Genomic DNA, 23,208 nt, shown 5'->3' with positions numbered 1-23,208 from the left:
ACCCTCTCGATATGCAGTTCCACATCCTGCTGGGTGCAGCTCTCGATCTTCTGGTCCACCTTTCTGACGATTGCCTCCACATCCACAATGCTCTCCTTGGTGATGCTATGGTTGAAATGGGGGGGGGCAAACCACAGTGAGTGCTCAGCATCTAAAGAAAGACTCACGGCTGGCCTCCGTTGTGGGAGGTTGAGACACTAGTGAGACACTAGTGAGACACTAGTGATACAGTATACGTATACACGTATACTGTATCTGTTAACTTTCCATCCAAAAACCATGATTGATGTTCACAGATGAGTGCTTTTATGATTCACAAGGCTGTGTGTGCACGCGCGATGGAGAGGAGAGGGGCACTAGGTAACCACAAGCTTACACAGATAAAATCACTTCACATCCTGAAATACTCATTGCTACAACGGCAGACATTTCTTCAGGAGAGTGTCTTTAAGTGCGGTTTTGTTGCTTGTGGCTTTTCTGTCAATTTAACCGTCTGTCTACTATAGGCTCAAACCACTTGCATAATAACACACACACGGTTGGTTGGTTGGTTGGTTGGTTGGTTGGTTGGTGGGCTAAAATCAATTGGTTGTGTAAGGGGCAGACAATCTGTCTGTGTCATTTGCAGCACGCTGCCGCAGTTTAATTTGAGTAATAATTTTGTATCTCGTCTGACATGAGTCAACTGTCACCTCTCAGTGAGTGTGAAAACATTGTTTTTAATGTACAGACATTATGAGCTTGTACATAGGCTGTTGACAATAAAATGTTAATAGGGTTTAAGAGGTCAAATAAAATGTTAACTTTGTGTGTGTATTTTATTCATTTGCAGGAAAGTTACATAGTGAAGCTTTAATAAAAACTAAGATTTTCAGATTGATTTCAAGATATTGGATGTTCTTTCCTTCAATAAAAAACAAAAATAGGGAATTGGGATCAGCATCGTCCACAAAACCCTGGCTTGGTTTGTGCTCTACACTGAACATGGGTTAGAACCTTTCCCCACCAACCTCATCCATGCATTCCAAAATGCTGTCTGTGCGAGGTGACATATTTGGTCATATTTGTGTGATTGCAAAGAGCAGAGGGCACTCTGCCGTCTAGTCATGCAGGGTGCACTCATCTTCATCGCCGAAACCCTGAGGAGGCCTGAGATGCAAGGAGCGTTACCAACTGTCGCACGGTGCAAAGCCAGATGGAGTGCCACGCTGTAATCCTTTGGTGCATCCCATTAAAAAGCAGTAATGAGAGCCAGTGTAGGGCTGCAGCTGCCACAGAGGCCTCTTCCGCCTCAAGCAGGCAGGGGGATCAGCTACACAAATAAATCCCCACATTAATAACCTCCTCCTCGGGGGCCCTGTGGCTCGGCCGGGGACAGTATTGCTTCAGGAATGCACTGAGTCTGATTAGCTATGACAAAAAAAAGTCGACAATGCCACTGTGAGATGGAAACTAAATGGATAGAGATGGGAGTTGAGATAACTTGTTGAATTATGCCACGGAGATTGAGGGGGGCCCCGCCAACTATGGTAGTGATCTTAGGATCAGCGTTATTGCGGCATGACCGGGGTCACTTGACGAGGATTTAAGGGAACAAGATGCTCTCAGATGATCAGAGTCTAAGCTGAGTAGACCTTAATTGAATTGTTAGTGAGAGGAGGATTACTTGGATTCACAATTACGTGACAGGTGTCTTCCCTATGAAAGTCATCTCTTGATGATTACCAGGAGAGGGCTCATCCTAATCCAGGGAGTTTTATGTGACTTGTCTGTCAACCCAGCCAGGAAAACACTAGCAAGTAGCAAATGGTGGTTCCACGTGATTAGAATCATATCGTAGAGTATAAAAAGGGGAAAGGATTTTGTCATCAGAGAATCAGGTGTTACATCAAATTCCCCTGAAATAATGTGACATGGCAGGCAGCGTGACTTGGCTATTCGGCTGCTAATAATTTGGCAATCCTGCTCTCAACTAAACGTTGCGATATTATCTGACCGTTAGCCCAACTATATAAAGTTGCGCAACCAACCAAAACAGAGGGGAAGTAAGAGATGTAACACCTCCAACAGAAAATCAAAAATAACTTAATTCAAGACCATGTAGAAATCTCATTTCTACATCTGATTCCACTATAAAATGAAGAAAACTCTTTTGTCCATCCTAATCCAATTTTTACACTCAGTGGGGTTGTGACCAATAGATTTGACATTGCACATCTCCAATGGCAACCACAGGGATTGACAACAAAGCAGATTTTCTCAGACTAGGACTGACATTGGGGTTTTTTTCTTCACATTTGTGAACTCAGTCCGTTCACATATTTTTTAAGTGGTGCAAAACAGTCAAACATTAAATGCCATTGACATTGAAAGGAAAATGTCATATGTACGATTGTACGTCATATGCAAACGAGCAAATCAGCTATTAAACCAATCACAGCTAGGTATTCTGATGTACGAGATTATTCATGATGATGTATGATGATAAGAGTGTCCCTCACTACCCAGGTGTGATTTTTCTTTAATGTAGTGATATGAGGTAGGGACGGGCAATATGGCAAAATATTATCAGGATCAATATCTTTTCAGCAATTATCAAAATATTGATATTCATCAGGATATCATTTTTATGTTTATTCAGGGTGACCATTTTGGTACTACAACAATAATTTTGATAATAAAATCTCTTTGTGGCAGGCCACAAAGTCTTTTCAGATGGCGGTTGGTGCCCACACCCACTGACGGAGGCCACTGTACTGTCGGTCTGAAACTGACCATGACAAGCTGACTTGTGTTTTGTGGTCGACTTCCACTAAACCTCAGTGCACAGGGACACCCCATCAAAGTACATGGAAATGTCTAGCATGCACGTGACAGGATTAAGCGACAAGTCGAAACCTGCATTCTTCCCTGACAGGCTCTTCCTTGATATCGAGTAGGTGCAAATTATTGTAAAAGAGATGTTTTCTCTGAGCCAAGTGGTATCAGGGCTGATAAAAGAGTGTCTGAAATGCTTGGCAGCGCACAACGCTATAATTACCGAGGCAGGCTCTTAAAGAAAGTGCACCTCGAATGTGTTATTCCTGCTCATTCATAGACTACCAGTAATGGGCTTCAGTCTGACCTCCTATGATGATTGATGACACGGGGGACCTTAAGTATTCCTTCTTCCTCTTATGCAGTATAGGCTGGCTGTTATCTAGGACGGGAACTGCTCCATTAAGACACCGCTGAGGACCGCCCTTCTAGAATAGCCGGCTTTTGTTGTCAAAGTGAAGAGATGATCGATCCCCCTCCCCTCTCGACCAAAGGACGTGTGAAAAATGGATAAGAGGACTTGACTATTGGTGACTGAGATTTTCCCACCATTGTTTTTTTTCGGGCCCGTGCTGACAGGAAATGCAGTCTCGGGTACTCACTTGGCGGCAAACTTGACCATCTGCTTGCTGGCACGATCTCCCACGGCGACCAGTGCCTGCACGAAGAACTGCTGCTGACGCAGGACCAAGAAGCACTGCTTCCCTGTAAAAACAACAACAATAGACAAGCGGCCGGGCCGTTAACAGATCCCCTTTCATTCACAAGGAGACGGCCTAATGGGCTCGTCAAAATAAAATAAAGGCTGTGACCAACCGTGTTGGCTGTACCAAAAAGACAGAGGGTTTAAAAGAAGCTGCCTTTGGTCTGTAAAGGCCCTTTTCTTCTGCAGGTAAAGTGTCAAACATCTGTGAAAGGAATTTGGTCTTTGAAGGAGGCTATATGATGATGGGCTGTTACTGTAGCGCGCACACACACACACACACACACACACACACACACACACACACACACACACACACACACACACACACACACACACACACACACACACACACACACACACACACACACACACACACACACACACACACACACACACACACACACACACACACACACACACACACGGGAAGTCACTCAGGCCACCCAGGTGCTTTGATGTCGCATGTTTGTGGGAAGACATGGGGCTGTGTGTGTGTGTGTGTGTGTGTGTGTGAGAGAGAGAGACAAACAGAAACGGTCTCATCTCCGACCAAATTAGGATGTTATTCTGCTCTCAAGGACATCCTTTGGATGAGATGGAGTGAATGAATGGATGGGAAGGGAGGAAGCACCTCTTGACATGGAAGTTGTCCCGGAAACACAACGACCACCAAATCAGAGCAACGCCGCGGCTTGTTCATCATCGCATTGTTAGCACAGACTAGAGCTGTACGTGCTTTGCTCTTTTTCTTTTTTTGTTGTTTTGTTTGGCGGGGGTTGTTACTGCTAAATGGGTTCATTGTATTCAAACGGGACAGAGGCCCTCATACCTGGCTGCTACAAGCCGGGACCGGGGGTAGACAAGGTTACTTGATATATACCCAGGTCGTTGTTGACATTGTCATTTTGACAACCAACGCAATGATATCAAAAACACCCTCTGGGGTTTTTTAAACTATGGGGGGGAGGAGGAGGAGGGGGGGACTGGAGCTTGATGAGAATATATATTCTGGAAAGGATAGCAGGGGTTAAGTCACACATTGCCACCCGTGTTGCCAAGTCTGCTTATTATAAGCAATGTTTTCTGTATACGTTGTCGGTTGCAGTGTTGGTTTCTAAATTATTGATTATTGAGGCTTGATTCCTAATGTTGTTTAACCCAATGATTCTTTCATGGCAAGGGCCCCCAGATTATTTTGTATGTCACAAATAGTTTGTGCCAGGGACCCCCCCATACAAGATCAGTGTTGTTAAAATGTTTAAAATATTCCAAATGTACTATTTGATAAATCTGCATATTGAATCAGTTGATGGTGTCAGCTATATTGTGATGTTTATCATAGTGTATTTAGTGTGAATAGGTATTTTATGATTTTTATATACTTTTTGTTTTGTTTTTATTGTACTGTTAAGTGCATTATGTTGTGCCCCATGTGTCGTTATGTCCATGGGGCATCGGTCCATGTATTGTCTCTCTCTTTCTGTTTAACACTTTGACTCATGAAAACGAGTTACACAAGTTAATTGACTGTAGAACACTTTCCCTCTATTCGCGAGTTACCCAAGTTATGTTTATTGTTTAATCCGCGTTTGAATACGTTTTAAGTCATACAGGCTTTCCACAGGACAGAGTGGGATAGGTGACACGTTTTGATGACATCACCCCGTCGCTCTGGCCAATGCATTACAATGGCGGCGGTGCTGCGCATCGCGTGCGTTCCTTCTCCGCTCGGTTGTTGAGATCACCACTTTGGAATATTTTTGAACACAACAAGCGATTACACCATTTTAAAGTGGATTTTCATGACAAGCAACTCTGTGGTCGGCACAGTAAGTGGCTTTTCAAAAGGTTAGTGAAAACATAATCTGAGTTCACTACTACACGGCAGGGAGATCTGGATCACGATTGTTTAATCATGGCATTAAAACTATTAATAAAGATATTGAAACACAAATGTACAATTGTTTTCCAATATTTTTTGTTGTTGAAAATAGCAAATCTCAAGCTCACAACACATTGCACCACAACACGTGAGCTTTTAGATTTAGATATTTTAAAATAGCCGTAGCCTAGAAGCTTCTTTTGGGCACATTTCATAGACCTGGTTGTTCATTTCTCTTGCTAAATCTGGCAACACTGATTGCTACCTCCATCCATGCTGGCTGGAGGTGGTCTTCTTTCACCAGGAAGCAGATCATGACGAATAACTCTCAAGACACCAGTGTAGATTATTTTGATGTAATGGTTGCTGTGCATTTGTTTTCAGAGGCTGACCTTAAGATGTTAGCTGAGTTGAAGGGTGCCATCTGAAAAATGGCATTCCTCTCCTTTTTTTGTCTTTATCTTTTTGCCCAAGGGCACGGGGGCTTTTTGGGCTTATAGTACACCGAGGATTAGCGAAGGGGTGGAGTGGAGGGTGGGGCAGTCAAGTCTGGGCTGGGCTGGCTGTTTCTTTGGTATTTTGTTAAAAAGAAGGAGGGGGGGGGGTCTGTGGTCTGAAAAATTGACGGACAAAGAGGGTGGATGAGCTCACCTTTGGCTCGGCTGGTGTGGATTCTGGCACGTATCCACATCAGCTGGTCTGCTCTCTCGGGCGTCAGCTCCTGGACGCGCACCAGTACTCTTTCTGGCTCACACACACAAACACACACACACACACACACACACACACACACACACACACACACACAAACATTTTGTTTTAATACCTCAAAAGGGTTCAGTCACTCCTATACACACCTCACACCTGTACAGTATGTGCAAATCACACCACCATGTCTGTACACACACACACACACACTCAGTGACAACGTAGCGTAAAGCAATGTGCATAAGAAGCATGCATATTACACAAATACACACCCTTCTCCCCGTGAAACCATCCAGCAGCGAGCGAGCGTGCACAAACACACACGCTCACACACTTCAAGCAGCCACAGGATAACACAGGCACACTCACACACGCATAAACACACAAACCCGTACACATACACACAACAAAAAGATCCTCACGTTACAAGAGGGACAGCCGTGGTGATAAATATGACACATTAGACGGAAGAGTTGGTGAAAAGCCGTCCAAACTTTCCCCCCATCCTCTGTGGGCCCAACATGACAAATTGACTCGGGTTTCACCTGTGTCACTCAGAGGCATACGTTAACCTCATTATCAGTCAGGGGGAAGGAGGCAGACAGCGCGGCAACACTCGAGAAAGCAGAGACGCTCCTTTGGCTGGAAAACCTACCTCCACCCACATGAAAGGCCCTGCTCTGTAACCCCCCCCCACTCCCACCCCATGGCCAGGCATGCAGGTGGGGGGGGAGGCTCCCACTTTGTTCGCCATCACTGGAGCTGAAAGAACAGCCAGACAGATGGACGGCCTCCGCCGGCCTACCTGTTGATTTCAATGGCACTCGTCCAGGAGTTTATCGCCAGGCTATTAGTCACTGCAATTATATCTCTGAAATCTTTGCTATGGAGATGATGAGCGGGGTTGACTAAGAGCATTTGTCACGGAGCTCATCTGCTGTAATCGTGTTATCTTGACAACTTTTAACACACAGGCTGCCTGAACCAAACATGAACCAGGATGTTGTTGATCAGGATGCCCTGACCATAATATGCCGGTGTGTTGTGAGGCTTGTACGTCAGCTAATTTTGCTGTGCGACACTGTTAATCCTAGAACACCGGAGTTGGGTTTAGTGTTCTAGGGTTGGGTTTAGTGTTCTAGGGTTAAGAGTATTGAATTGTCCCAAAGGAGAAATTACTTTGCTGAATTCACCTAGCAGAAGTTAAGGGTTAAAGTGTCTTGCTCAGGGACACTTCTGCACGAATATAAGCGAAGCGAAGGTCGAAGGAGGAGTGACCTTCTGACTACCTCTCTCTACCCACTCAGCCAGACTTACCCAGTTTCTGCTGTGACTGGAAAAGAGGCGACACAGCATAGCGATCCTTGGCAAAGTCCTGAAAGCACAAGAGGAGTGCTTGTTAGCTGGGGAACTTTGTGGTTTCACTCAAGGTGATCTCGCTGTCAATACATTACAAAATGTACATTTCTTCTGGCGGTGTTCTGCTGCTGAATAAAACACCATTTGGCTATTGGTGTATACACAAAATGCTTGATGAACACAATTTGAACGTGAAATGTCACATTCATCTCATGATTTGTCTGCCTGTCTGGTACCTCAAAGATTGCAGGAGATTATGAACCTTGACAAAAGATAACAAGATTCCTAAAGAGTGGAGAGTGCGTAAGAGGTTCAGCAAATAAGTATTTGCATACAAATAGCTGCAAGGGCATGAACAATTTAGAAAGACCGAAAGGCGAGGAACTTTGCAGTTTGCAACGTTGCAGAAATATGTTCCTTGCTAATGAAATACTAAAGGCTGTGCTTTCAGCAATCCTTTGAAATACCAAAACACTCAACCCAAAACACAGGGAAAATCTGACGGAATCCTAAACGTAACCTTAAAACTATGCCTAAAACTAACCATATTCCTAAACATAACGTCTGTATAAAAGGGTGGCTAACCTCATTCCTAAACTTAACCTCAGTAAAACTATGCCAAAGCCTAAACTTATTTCTATCATCACCATTTTTCGACCACGGTCGAGATAATGGATTTCACAATGCCACGCCAGACTTCCCGGTCCTTCATTGCCATTCCCAGTTCCTGCTTACATGCATGTGTCCCTAGCGATGACATCAGGGAACGACAGTTTTTCTACCTCTGGTCTGTTTTGAGGCAGGATTCCAGAAAAGAAGGGCCAGAAAAACTATGTTCTTCTGGATTATGCATGTCATTGCAGGCTGACCAGGCCATACCATCCCTAGTTTGAAAGTCTTTTTGGGGAGAAGATTTATATGAACCCAAATACTTGTAGTCATCAATCTGTTTCAAAGGAGTGTTTTATGCTCGGTAAAACAAATACAAGAATACAAGAACCTCTGGTCGGAGAAATAAATGGGGGAAAGTGTGTTTTGGGGTGAGCCTTCCAGTTGCTATCCTGTGTGGTTAACTGAAATTAGTTGAAACTTTTATTGGCCTAGTCTTGGTTGTACCAGCAACTAAAAATATAATATATATCGAAATATTTATAGTCATCGGTATAGTGCTCAGTGTAAACGTCCGTTAAGAGTTCAATTAACAATGAGGATTTTACTGCATAGTGTACTTACATCCTCCTCTGTAGTTTGTTGTTCGGACGTCTGTAAAACAAAGAAATGAGGTGGGTGAGACGGGTACAGAAAATATCACCACAACACGAAGATGCTCCATTTGATTCCAAACACTTGGAGAGGGGGTTCGATATTTCACACATCCAATGGGGGACACTCGATACCATTTGCTTTAACAACCATGTTAAACATCGCTCTCGTCCATAGGGAATTTGAATAAAGTGAATTAAATCGTGATAAAAGCTATAAACAAATCTCATTCCAAAGCCAAGAAGCTGGCGTGGAGATCCCTGGCCGGAAGAACCCCAATCTCTACTGTACATGGCTCTGGGGATCACAGAAAATGAGTAATGGCATGGGGAGAAATTGCTTTGTAATGTACGGATATTATTTATCTCTTTACAGACACGGCGGCTGCAATGGGGAAAATCACTCCCCGTGCCACGAGATAGACTCTTGAGGAGGTAACGGGTCCATTTCCTATGCAAATTGGTGTGAGTGCGCATGCAGATGGGATGGCTGATGGGGTTGGATTGGATGGGAACCACCCCTCCCCTTGATAAGAAAATCCTGTGGCATGATGGACGACACGGCTGGATGTGATGCACTGAAGCAGGCAGGATTCATTTGTAATACAGACCTGCTATATAGTCACAATAAGCGACACGCTACCACAGGAGTACAAATAACCTGTAACTAAAATAGTCACACTGTAACTCATAATAGCGGAATAGGAAGTTCAGTGTAGGATAGACACATCAGTCACTCAATAAGTAATTTAACTTTGAAAACTGTCAACTCTTAGCTTGTGCTTACGATGTTAATATGCTGAGTGTACAAAAACTATCAGCAACACCTGCTCCTTCCACGAAACGGGCTATGTTTACAACTTACTGGACGAGTGGAGTTGTGCACGTGAACATATCCTTATCGAAGGGAGAGGGGAAAACACCACAAGAGTGACAAGTGATCATCATGCAAACTGCAAACATGTGTTCTCTCTGCAGTAAATACATAGCGGTTTTATGTTGCAGGCAGCAGGCTAGTTTGTTGTTAGCCACCTATAGCCGAGCTCAACTCTGCATTGACTGTCGGTCGGAGATATAAAATAATTAAATGACCGCGTGGTGGTTTGACACTGACAGACAGATGGAGCAGCAGCAACTAGCAGGTAGGAAACAGGTCGCCCATCTACTGCAGTATGAATCTGCCCGCTAACGTATAACGACGTGTGAGATATGAGAAAGAGAGAGAATAGTTATATACCATAATATAGTGAGAGAGAGAAAAAAAGTTAGTCTATTATCTATTTTATCCCCTTTATTCTGACCTTGATGGTGAGAAGCCTACTTAGGCTAAATAAATCCCATTTTGGCAAACTGAAAGAGCTCTAGCACTGTGCACTAAACACTCAAACACCAACTTGATACAGATCTAATATGTAGGCCATCACATCCAAGATGGCGCCGGTAGGCGTGACAGCGTACCCTGACGTCAGCCTTGCATGCCCGATTAAATGTTGGAGTTGTTTAGTCCATATTTTGTCTACTTCCAGTGTATAAGAAAATAGCTCTTTGTTTGGGTGGACACATAAACAAAGCCATGGGGACAGGAATACCGAGACAATGGATTCCCCTTAGCACAAATCCCCCACGCCACGCCAACCATCCTCGAACCCACGGTGCCCAGCCACTCGGCACGTCACCTCCCTACCAGCTGGGAGTGCGAGGCCGAGGCTGGGGGGCCGATGGGCGGATGTGGTGTGCGACAATCCAACAAACCCCACTGACCAGCTTGGCCTGTTTCTCAGCCTTCTTTGCGGCTTTCTCCGCTTCCTTCTGCTGTTTCTTCAGCCCTTTCTTTGACTGGGCCTGCTCCTCCTCCTCCGCCGCCCTGCCAACAGGAAGACACGCACAACACAAACACTATAAGTCAACTTCCAGCTTCTATTCCTCAGCCTGGCTTCCTGGGAGGAAGTCGTCGGCCGGGTGGGAAAATCAATTTCCCGGGCCGTCACCACCTCGGCCCGGGCGGTGCGGCCTGCCCGCCCGGGTCTCTGCTGGCTTTTTAAGTCTGCTGTTATAGCTTTAAAGCCATTGTTTTCACACACTTCCACAAACAGCTGTAGGCCCTGTGCGTGAGTGAAGGGGACGGGGAAACTCAAAAAAGTGAGATTAAAACTGGATAAACATGGAAACAGTCACAGCAGGCAGACTTTTACATTTTTGCATTGGCTATTAAAAAACAGCAGATCTAAAGCTCAGTGTGTCACTTTGTGCTGCGGAGCAAGCATATAACATATTTTTTGTGAGAAGTACTGATTTAGAAGCGGCCTCAGGTATTAATAGGTTAATGCCATTGTTTTCACACTCTTCCAAAAAACAACTGTAGCCCTGTGTGTGACTGAAGGGATGGAGAGTCTTAAGAGGCAGAGAAGTTAGGTTAAACTGTATCAACACGGCAGACCCCTCCCTGTGTGAACCTGGTGTGAAGTGTGAACCATGCAGGAAGACAGTAGATTCACAAGGACTGTAGTCTAATCCACCGAAGCACCGAAGGCGTGGAAATAGATTATCCTGTTATGATGATAACACTTGACTCAAGCTTATCTCAAGGTAAAGGTGTCGTAATTTGACTAAATACGATAAATGAATACAACATAAGAGCTGAGAAAGGACCTGAATTTAAAATGTAGACATCAGTAATGCTTTATTTTTTAGTAGTAATAAAAAACAATTTCGCTGCATAGAAATGCATATATTACCACACAATACACATACGTTTAATTGTAATTAATTAAGAAGAAATATTATCTAATTGTGAAAAGTCAGCCAATAATAAAACTCAATACCAAGTACTTGTCCCACCCATCCACTCAGTGTGAAATATGACAACATCATATCACTAACTGTGCTGACACAGCACAGATAAGACCACACTCAAGTACAGAAAAGAACTGTGCCCGACCCTGCAATTCTTTTTGCCAGTGGTGGAAAGCAACTAAAAATACATTTACTTAAGTACAATTTTGAGGTATTTGTACTTGAATATGTCAAATATTCAGTACTTTTACTTCTACTCACAATGTGTCGCGAAGACTCTCCATGTGACACATTGTGAGCTTGTACATCTGCTATTTTCAAAAGCTTTTTATACATTTGAAAATTTGTGAAGTTGGACATTCTGCATAATGAGTACTTTTTGAATTCCGGACGATTACTTGTAGCAGAGTACTTCTACATTGCAATATTGATACGTTTAAAAAGATATGAGTACTTTTGCCACCACTGCCATTTGCATCTACTCTGATAAAGCAAGCCTATATTTCAGCAGTGTCTACAGGACCATAATAGAAACAAGTCCCCAGGACTTTTCTGTGTTATCTTTTTAGCTAATACATCTTACTGTACCAGCCAGGTGCTGTTTACATTTCTGACTAATAAAGTATTCAAATCAATCAATCAAGCAGTGACGGCCAGGTGTCTAGACCTAGAGGAAGCCTTATAGAGCTGCACTCATTTAGTGGCAGGAAATAACAAGAACCAATGGTTCTATACATAGTACAACACAGTCTAAACACAAACACCAGATCACACACTCCACTTCCCAATGGCTCATGAAAATATTACGTAGTATTTACACACCCTTCCACCGTCCACCCACGCTCTGATTATTTTGAAAGTGGACCTGTGGCTTGTAAGTAAATAAACTAACCATCCTCCATGTATGTGTGCTCTATACTTCTATAGTCTATAGCGGTGGTTCTCAAAGTGGGGTCCTTCACCGTCCTTGGGGTGGTTCTAGGGGGGTCCCTAGCAGATGTAGTTAACTTTATTAATCATTCATTATAACCAAATGTTCACAGAGATCACAGAGTGTCATCAGAGATTGTACATCTGCTATTATTAAATCTTATATTCTTGGGGTCCCTGAAACAAAACCTTTTTAGATGTGGGTCTGCAGCCAAATACATATCAACTTGGGAGTCGTTTAAATTAAAATGTTTGAGAATGTTGCCTAGTCTATACTCTATAGCCACTATTTGTGGTTACTTAGCCTTTACACGTACAATCATGTTCTGTAACAAGTTACAGAATATGATAAATACATGATAAGTGTTCAAAACAAGTATTTGATTTGATGGGCACTAGGGACACCCAGTATGAAACCGGACATTCCCGGTGGAACCGGTATTGTCTGGTATGTTAGGGGTTAAGTTAAGTGTCTTGCTCAGGGACACTTCGACATATATGTAGATAGATGGGTGAGCCAAGGGTCAAACCGGTGACCTTGTGAATACCAGACAGCCATCTCTCTACACACGCCACTACAGCTACAGCCACACTATGTCAGATCTAACTAAGTAAACAGGAACATCGTTGCTGTTGGTCAGAAACCTCTTAAGTTCTCCATATTTTTCGTAAATTAACGGCCTACTTGATCCTACAACAGTCACACAAAGTAGCAAAAGCAGCAAAACTGCAAGCTCGAAACGCCGGATGAAGTGATGCGCTTTGCTATTGATTTTCTTCTACTTTTGCTATTTTTGAATTCGAATCCAGAAAACAGTTTTGGACACAATTTGGGGTTTCCACCTGACAAAGACGATATACTGTATATTTTGTAGAATTCTTGACAAGTTACCTCACACTATATTTTTACGTTTAATATTTTATATATCCTACTCTTATATTGCATACTTTTGGTTTCACGGTCTATGAGCAATGTACCAAGTTAAATTCCATGTACAATATGTAATAACAAAAAAAAGGGAGAAAGACAGATTCTGATTTCGCCGACTAGTACAAACCAGACTAGCAATGTAATTTCCTGTTTACCCTATGAGGATTCTGATGACGAATGGCCGTGTGGTGCAGCTGTGCTGCATGACACACGTGTTGGGCTGTCAATCCAGTGCACCTTGCAGCGGTTTATTCAATAGACAAACACGTGCTGACAGATGGACTAAGGAAGGACTTTCCTTTTAACTAAACGTCCGTTTAGCTATAGTGATTTACCTCCTAGTTCTCATGCTCACGTGATTTAAAAATGTTTTTTTCTCTCTCATTGTTTTGTTTGTTGCACTTATTGCACTTCTTTAAAATCTAAAGTAAGATATATATATTAATAACATGTATTCTTAATATTTTTACTATTATTATTATATAATCCTCATAAATGTGATCAACTGATAAATGGGATTTGCCTGTCATATTACACAGTCAAACCTTCAGTATTTAGGCGTGCAACAGTTAAACACAAACTCAATACAACATTAAACGATTATAAATTATAATCGTGCATTGAAAGTGCATGAAATCATTCCATTTTTGAGCTCTATGCCCTCTTTTGTGTCCAAATTTCATTTGATTGGCTGAGCACGGAATGTGATGTATGATGATAAGAGCGCCCCTCACTTTACACAAGTGTGATTTTTATTTTTACATACAGTAAGTGAAGTCCTGAAATACAGGTGAAGTCAAAAAAACATCAACAGTTAACCAGAAGAATTGTGCAGAAGTCTTTTCTTCTGCGATAAATCAACAGATGGACTTCTCCAGCGCACCTACAGTACCTCTTTTGTAAACAACAACACACCTAAAGTCCAGCAACTGTGCAACAACACTCAATATAAGCTCACATTAGTTACAGTTTCTGACAGGACTGTCTATTCCGTACGACCATTTACAACCACCTAGGGGTAAACACTGCAAAGCAGAATGCCGGCAATGACAACACTGAGGAACACGCGTTAAGTTGAAACGCGTCCATCCGTTGCTCTGTCCGTGGAGTGGTAAATAAAAATCACACCCGTGTGAAGTGAGTAGTGCAACTCCGTGTGGGCGGGGGGGTTCCAGACCCACAGGAACGCACCCAGGGTTCCGGCCCGTTAATTGAACTAATCAATTTAATCCATAATCAACAATTTAATATAATAATGGATTCCCATTTTTGGCATGTCATTATAGGCAAAATAAATACGTAACAATAACAGATCTACAAGCTCACAGCCCTCACTAGGGCTTAAGTGGTTAATCGATGTGTTGATTCATGTGGGTCTTGTCAGCCACAGATGGCATGGCAGACATTTGAGCCACCAATTTATAATAAACATTCCAGTCCGTCTTCATACGGTTGATAGGCTGCTCATTGGCCAGAGGGGAAATTAACAAGACCCGACAGGTTCACTTCATACGAGTTGTTTACAGTTAACAGCATGTCAGATTTGTTAGCAAAGCTACAACACATTGGTGTATTACATTACACCTAAGTCTCATCATCTTAATGCAGTGGTTCTCAAAGTGGGGCCCCTTGATCTCTAGGTGTCCTTTGGGGGATCGGCTGTCCACCTCATGAACAGCTCTCAGCGGGTAAATGGAGCTGGTCAAGGTCTCAGGTTCCAACTCCAATGTTTTAAGAGGTTTTAATGTCGTTTAATACAAGCAGATAGCAAAAGCAATTTGGATGAGTGGGGAGTCAATGGAGGGTATTACAACTCTAGATTCATCCCATTATTTAAAAAATCTAGAGTTGCAAATTGCGGCTAGGGGTCCCCACCCAGCTAAATGACTGACAGGTAGTAAATTGATGGACCCTTACCAGTCTGTCTAGGTGGGAGATATAGGGGAGAGAATTAAACATAAACACAAACATCTATTAAACATATGCACAGTTTTATGCCATGAAGTTGCCCCAGTGCTTCTTTCTTCTGTCCTTTTTGTTCTCTCTCTGTTGATACTGCTATGTGTTATGGTTGCACTAAACAAAATGTTGTTGTTGTATGTCTCATACAGTGACAACCTTGAGGACCACCGTCGTAAAGGACCTGGCGTCAACAGACAGACTTTTAACACGTCCTCATCAGGTGACAGGTCCTAGTAGGGAACGTATTGGGGCTAGTCCTCTGAACAACACCTTGCGATGTGGCTGTGGCTGACTGATGTTAGCATTAGCTGAAGCTGTTATTGTGATTATCTTGTGCATTGAGCAACGTGCTGCTGTTGGAAATGCGTTTTGTTGCACATAGTGGTAGTTTCTATCTAGAAGTTGGATAAATTGTAAGATGATGCAATAAACTGTAACGATAGCAGCTATAGCGCTAGCATCATAGGCTAGCATACACTTGCTACACAATAAGTAGCAGAACGTGCTTTTTAGAACTATCGTCCACATGTATGACTTGTATTTTTCTCTTACCCTCCTTGCACCTCTTCTTTTGTCATCTCAAGTTGTATCCGTGTCTTGTTTGTGCAGAAAATGCAGTTTGACAGTTGTTAGAAGGAGAAACAGCTGTTCACTCAGTCAGCATGGATGTCGGAAGGGAACAGGGAGGACGGACCAGTATCGGCGACGCGCAGAGTTTTGTTTGAGATCCGACTAGAAACAAGCAGAGGACGCAATTCCTTCCATGTGATTTCAATATCACCTTTGATATTTTAATTCAGTACTTCTATCTAGATAATGACAATAAAATAGATAATATCATATAATATCAGAAATATTAATAATTTGACTATTCTTCTCTTACATTTTTAACGGGAATAACAAAAACGGTGGAGCTTGCATAAACAATTTACCCACTCTTTAAAATTGTGATGTTATAATAAAGTTGAAAAATGACATGATGTTAGTTTTGAACGTGTGTTTGTTTGTTTGTTGAAGATAATATAAGTTAACCCAAATGTGTTTATTCCCATGGGGAAATGCAGGCTAAAGGGGAAAAGTAGCGGGATAGGCCTAATATTATTATCACTCTACTTTTTCACTTTTAATAATAAGGATAAAATAAAGATAAAATAATAATAAAAGACTTCTAGCCATACAGAAAAGGTGAACTAAAGATGAATCAAACTTTTGAGATCCATAACTCAGAATTGAGAACCATTATTTCTGTGCTGTACCTTGATTGATTGATTGATTGATTGATTGGTTGATTGATTGATTGATTGATTGAAGCGTTTATTAACAGTTTTGGAGAATTACAGTACATTTCAAGCACAACTCAATACAAGACTGTTAACTGTGGACGACACTATAAAGCATTACACTTTTTTACAATAGGGTCCACCATGTTCAAATCATCACAAGACCTCAGTTTACAATTTACAATAGTCATCAAGAATCATACGTAAGCTAGCCTAACAGACTAGTGGAATATGATATCTATATAATGAAACTATGCGTATACACTGACTAATGCTATCTAAGTTACATAAGTTGAGCCTTTGCATACTGTAAGTTCATCGAGGTTAGGGCAAGTACTAGCCTATGTACGGCAAGTTTGAGAACCAACCACTGACAACTGCACTGGATCTAACTGACTACTGAGTAAATCTCACCTACACATTTGTATCACCAATGGATGAATGGAATATGCAGACTATGCAGTGAATGTGATACCTTATGGCATATAATATGCCACAGCCTGTAGCCTAATAGAAAATAGCAGATCGATGCAACAATTAATGCAACCTGTTGTGAGCTTGTAGATTGGCTATTTTCCCTATATTTAAAATTTAAAGTATAAAATAGGGTTTAAGCGGTCATTATGTGGGCTATCCCTTGTCATGAAATTCCTTTCACACCTTTGGGTCGAGTGCATTAATTGCATGCAGTGGCCTTTTGACCAGTGAGCACGTCACAGTTGGAGCACAGTAAAGTTGGTGAGGGGTAATTCAAGTCATTTCACAGGCTGTTGGCCACAAGAGCTCCTGGTGCAGGAAATGGCCTTCCTGCCGTTCAATACCCAACCAAAACAATGTCACCATTAATAATAATAGGCCAGTGCCCAATGAGAATCTCTTGTTTGTTGCTAGTCCACAGACTGGGATATTATAAGATAATTTAACATGGTGACATCTCCCCTCAATCATTTTGATTAAAAGGACAGCCAAAATTAGACCGACACAGGCAGCACATGCATGCACCAGGTCCCAGGTTCCAGTGTTAAATGCCACAGATATGCATAGGCTATTGCTAATGAATCTTAAGCCGAACCCGTTTCCTGATGCTTTCAACAGCTCCTTCCTTTAACCCAGTAAAGCAAACAACAAGAAGAAAAACCCCACACACATTAGACGCCTCTCAATAGGTTGTTAAATCAAAATATTTTGACGGTTGGCGTTTGTTTAAAGTGATATATGTCAGTGCAGTGTAGATTGCATGGGAAAATGATAGAGAGCCCAGATGGTTTTGATTAAGATTTGATCATTACTACAATTTACAATTTAGGCATTTAGCAAACGCTCTTAGAGCGACTTACATTAAGCAAGAACAAAAGCATGGGAATACATCACATAAAAGCATTTATCATGAAACATGCGTAAGCTAAGAAAGTAACAGTGGAATATCTATCTAATGAAACAATACATATGAACTATATACTACTATGCTATACATATGTACTATGCTGTCTACATAACATGCTATAAGTCTATATCAAATGCTATCTAAGTCTACAGAAATGCTATCTAAGGGGTAGGGTAAGTGCTATGGGCCATGATGGAGTCTGGAAAGGTGGGTTTTCAGACTACGGCGGAACTAGGTATGCTTGCCTGGTCTGTCTTTGAAAACAAACAATTCAGTAGCCTATATAGTCTAATAGTGCACCAGACTAAGTGGAGTTGTTGATATGTCCGAGGCGAGGGAAATCAGGGAATTCATACAGGCCTTGAAAAACAATAGTGGAATGTTAGTGTATGAATGTACAGTTTGAGGGATTTTTTTAACAACAAAAAGCTAAACTTTTACAAATGAACAAAAGATCATTCCCCCTGATCTTTGGGTAAAATTCTCGTAAGGAATGATGCAGTGTTGTAACTGACATAATTATGGCACTAACACATCCTTGGTTACGAAATAATTCCCACAATGTAACAGTGTAGTATTATGACTGCACACAGCTCATACACATGAGGCATATTCCAATTAAACATATACAGACAGATACAGTGATCTTGCAAGTTTATTATATTTACAAATGCACAGGTTGGTATGCACTGGATCTTGCACATGGCATGTCTCTGTTTGTAATTGTGCACTATTTAGCGGGGGAGGGTGGTATTTGATCCCAACCCCAGTCATTTGTGTGTGGGTGTGGGTGTGTGTGTGTGTGTGTGTGTGTGTGTGTGTGTGTGTGTTTGTGTGTGTGTGTGTGTGTGTGTGTGTGTGTGTGTGTGTGTGTGTGTGTGTGTGTGTGTGTGTGTGTGTGTGTGTGTGTGTGTGTGTGTGTGTGTGTGTGTGCTTAATTGCCCATGAAAATGAGGTAGAACCTCTGCTTGTTCACTGACATTGAGGATAAGAGCAGCAGCATAACTAATTGATCTAATATAATTATAATTATTATTGTTATAATTAGTAGTAGTAGTATCAACATATCATCAATGATAACACAATAATAAGTGTCATCAACAAATACAAAACACTATAGACAGGAAATATGTTCGTAGTCTATATGGGAAATTTCATTCACAGTACTTTGTGGTCTCCTGAATGATAGATGTTTTTTCAGGCAGTATAGAAAGAAACCGGTTTTATACATTTACACTTTTCAGTGGATGGTGTCAGGGCATTCCACATTTTGGTTGATCAGTAAGTCTTTATCTTATCTTAAAGGTAAGGCACCATGTAAAGGTAATAATGCAGAAGCAGCGCAAGCTGAAAAGCATAGCTGCATCATAAACTAACCAACAATGTGGTAAACCTGGTAAACCATGCAGAAGGCAGAAGCTGCACGAGTCAGAGCCATAGTTTATTTTTGGTAGAAGCAGAAGAGCTCAGCTGAACTCAGAGGTGTGTAAATAGTCTGTGTCCTCTTATTATTCAGACTGAGGCAGCTGAGGTTTTATGCTAATATGAGGAAATCATTCTGCATTTTCCAACCCAATAAAGCCCTCTTGTTGTTATCCTGTTGACTGTGAGACCTTAAGAGTCAGAAAAAATGTCCATAATAAAGCACAGGGCTTGATGGCTGTACTTCACACTTTTTTTTATTTTTACAAATGTAAAGAAATGGAAATGTGTCCTAGCTGGAAGCTTGGATGAATGGCAGCAAAACACAGGAGCTATTTGACGACTTCATTCTTCTTGACATCCTTTGTTGTCATGCTTTCTTTGGTTTACTTTCCACCTGAACATCTCCCAATCTGTTTAACTATGTGGTTCTCAAAGTGGGGTTTGAGGACCCCATGTGTTTGTGAATGTAATCAGTTAAACCACTTTATCCCTATACATTTACGAGTTGAAAATAGACGATCTTCAAGCCCACAATGTGAGCTTGCATTGGCTTATTCTCTTACTTGGACACACAAATCTTGTATGAGGGTCCTCGGCACAAAATATGTCCAGCTGGGGGTGGCCAAATACTTATTACAAGTTTTAAAACCACTAGATAGAATATTTACCACAAATGATTGACAGATAAAGCAGGCCAAGATGAATGTAACTTTTTGTTTTAGTTTTTCGTCTGCATGTCATAGTGAAAGTTATTTCAGAGGATATTCTTGTGTATAGCCAGTAGCCACAGGATCCACAAAAGCCTGGCATGGCATAATTCAGTTTGAACATTATTATTCTGGTTTATGGTATTTAAGTCTTTGCAGCAACTCTCAGAGAGAAAGCACTGGGGGTTGACCCTCTGACCTTCAGGTTTGTAACGTGAATGGAGATAATACATGTTTACAAGCCTAACATAATAAAGGCAGTATATCTCCACAAAGTGAAGGGAACTTAACATGTTACTTTCTCTATTGAGAAGCCATATGGGTGCTAATTGTGAATTTGTGACTGAGGATTCTGGCTTTTGGGCCACGGTTGCTTAAGATGTAAAAAAAAAAGTGCACAGATGTTCTTCCAATTACAGGGCCCCTCTCCTGCTCAGTCCCTCTCTCCAGACGGATCAGGTAGACACTTATGTGTGTATGTGTCAAGCTTCACTCTAGCAGCCCCCCCCCCCCCAACCCTGAGGGCATCCTCTAGGTAGTGATGTTTAGGTTGACAAATAATCGTTGACAATAATTAAAAATGGTATAGGGTAAAGGATTTATTTTTATGTACAAAACTGAAAAAAGTCAATACAAAATGTACATACCAACACAGGGTATATATAAAAAGCACCACACATTAAAAAGCACCACACATTTTACAAGAAGTCCAATGTGAATGACATGAGCAATAAATAAATTTTAGCTTTTCTGATAATCACTCAACTTAAGTGCAAATGCACAAATGCTAAGTATACGTACAGATATTCAAAAGCACCCATGCAATCCTTAAAAAAACCACAAAAAACCAGGTGCAGCAATTCCCTCAAGTAAGATGCAGCCTTGACAGGTCTAGAAAAAACAAGGTTGCAGTTCAACCAGCCATGCGGCAGTGAATGGGAGCCAGGCCCTGCCTGAAGATATACAGTAAAATATGCCTTTGGGAATGAGGACATTAAGACCTTTAAAAAACCAACAATAAAAAAAGAATCAAGTAAACAAAGCAATAATACAGAATGTCTAATATTTACAAATGTACAAAATGTAGTAAGTCCTTTGAAATGAAAGCTTTATAGTCTTTGTGTTTCCCCTGAGAGTCTTAAGCCAAAAGCTTCAGTCGTGCATGCAGTCTGTTAACTGGACAAAACACTGGACGATTCAGATTCAGTCGACACAGATGAAATGGGCCCTCGCTTTTTTGTCATGAGAGTCGTTTTCTGACTAGACTTGCTGCTGAACCTCAGCGCCCTCCGGGCCGACTTCTTGAACTTGACCCCGAGAAAGGCGTACAGGATGGGGTTGAGGCAGCAGTGGAAATAAGCCAGGGCCTCCGTGATGGAGATCCACTTCTGCACGCCGTTCTCCAGCGCACAGCTCTGCGAGATCACGCCCAGCATCATGAGCGTGTCCACGAAGATGCCCAGGCAGTATGGCAGCCAGCTGCCGAAGAAGCACAGGATGAGGATGATCGTGGTCTTCAGCGCCTTCCTCTTCAGCGCCTGGCCCTTGGAGCCCTGCGACAGCTTGGCGATGATGATGCAGTAGCAGGTGGCGATGACCAGGCCGGGCAGCACGAAGCCCACGAGGATGTGCTGGAAGCGGAACGCCGCCACCCACAGCGTGCTGTTGGCCTGCGGGTAGTTGCGCTGGCAGATGATCCGCGAGCCCTCCGTCTCCACGCCGTCCAGGCCGGCGAACACGTCGTTGGCCTCCATGTCCTGCACCTTGGCGAACACCAGGTCGGGCACGGTGAGCAGCGCGGCGGGCAGCCACACGCCCACGTAGATCACGCGCTCCGCCAGCAGCTTGCGCGTGGCCTGGCTGTTGGTGGCGCGCACCACGGCCAGGTAGCGGTCGAAGCTGATGAAGGCCAGGATGAGCACGCTGCTGTACAGGTTCACCGTGTAGATGGCGTGCACGGAGACGCACATGAAGCTGCCAAAGTGCCAGCTGCTGGCCGCGTCCACGGCCCAGAAGGGCAGCGTCAGCACGAACAGCAGGTCGGCCACGGAGAGATGGAGCCGGTACTTGTCCGTCATTGTTTTTACCTTCTTCTGGTAGCCCATGACCACCACCACTAATCCGTTGCCAATGATGCCCAGGATAAAGATTATTCCGTAAACCGTCGGCAGGAAGATCCTGTAGAATTCGCTGCTGAGCGCCCTGCCGCAGGGCTCCTCGAAGTCCTCGGGCATTTCAAAATCCCCGGACTCATCATCCGAGCTGTTGTCGTTCTCGAATACAAACACATGTTGCTGAAAGCAGAAATGGGATTTAGGTTAGAATTAGGCTTTTTGGAATATAGGCCTACATATATTTATTTTTATAATTAACTTTGGAATTATAGACAAAGAACAAATATAGTATAGCCTACACACTTAAAAGTTAAACCACAAAAAACTACTACTGGCCAGGCTTGGGAGGTATTTAAACAGTATTTAATGTAAACATACAAATTAAAAGATAAAAAGTGAAAACTCACCTCATATGACATTTTGGCTGTGCGTTGAAAATGTGTTCTGTCTCTGTGCTGTGAGTGAGGTAGGCTCCTATATCTGTGTGTGGTAAGGTGGTTAGTAGGTCTCCTCTCCTCCTAGGCTCCTAGTAGTAATAGTAAATTCTAAACGGGACCTGCACTCATAAATACTGTTAACCCTTAACCCCTCCCCCTCCGGGTCCGAGGACGAGGAGGAGCATCAGGGCGCGTGTAGGGTGTGCGCAACACCATGCACAAGACGCGTCGTCCCTGAAGCAGAAGTCTCCAAATCGGGCAGGCTATAAAATCAAAACAATGTTGTGTTCAGTGGCATTGACAGTGTGTCATGTGAGTAGATGGTGTGTGTGTGACCGTGTGAGAGAGGAGTTTGTGTTGTTTACACTTATATCGTTTCCAACTTAACAGAATGCCCCTCTCTTGCTCAAAGAGAGAGTGGAAAATTAGAGTGGTCTTTTTGTATATTTCAGACTCATATTTCTGTATACAAATCACTGTGTGACAGTGTGTGCACTGTCACATAATTATG

General features: G+C 42.6%; 2 protein-coding genes across 2 annotated transcripts in view; both read right to left on the bottom strand.

Moving 5' to 3' along the window:
• The window catches only part of dars1 (aspartyl-tRNA synthetase 1), a 32,429-nt gene extending 16,391 nt beyond the window's left edge, over positions 1 to 16,038 (bottom strand). The window contains exons 1-7 of the mRNA XM_080786121.1: positions 15,903 to 16,038; positions 10,496 to 10,598; positions 8,706 to 8,735; positions 7,431 to 7,488; positions 6,057 to 6,149; positions 3,420 to 3,522; positions 3 to 105 (exon numbers count right to left, since the gene is read on the bottom strand). Of these exons, the coding sequence (XP_080642247.1) occupies positions 3 to 105; positions 3,420 to 3,522; positions 6,057 to 6,149; positions 7,431 to 7,488; positions 8,706 to 8,735; positions 10,496 to 10,598; positions 15,903 to 15,928 (516 nt within the window). The 5' untranslated portion in view covers positions 15,929 to 16,038. The remainder of the gene's footprint in view (positions 1 to 2; positions 106 to 3,419; positions 3,523 to 6,056; positions 6,150 to 7,430; positions 7,489 to 8,705; positions 8,736 to 10,495; positions 10,599 to 15,902) is intronic.
• A 4,231-nt stretch (positions 16,039 to 20,269) lies between these two features.
• LOC308330641 (C-X-C chemokine receptor type 4-like) lies at positions 20,270 to 22,786 on the bottom strand. Its single transcript, XM_080785595.1, has 2 exons — positions 22,668 to 22,786; positions 20,270 to 22,440 (listed from the first exon to the last, which is right to left on the bottom strand). The coding sequence occupies exons 1-2, from the start codon at positions 22,677 to 22,679 to the stop codon at positions 21,319 to 21,321; spliced, it is 1,134 nt and encodes a 377-aa protein (XP_080641721.1). The 5' UTR covers positions 22,680 to 22,786; the 3' UTR covers positions 20,270 to 21,318.
• Between the last annotated feature and the right edge of the window lie 422 nt (positions 22,787 to 23,208).

Source organism: Protomyctophum bolini, assembly GCF_963924005.1.
Source record: "Protomyctophum bolini genome assembly, chromosome: 16".
NCBI classification, from domain to species: Eukaryota; Metazoa; Chordata; class Actinopteri; order Myctophiformes; family Myctophidae; genus Protomyctophum; species Protomyctophum bolini.
This window is presented reverse-complemented; position numbering and strand designations above follow the sequence as displayed.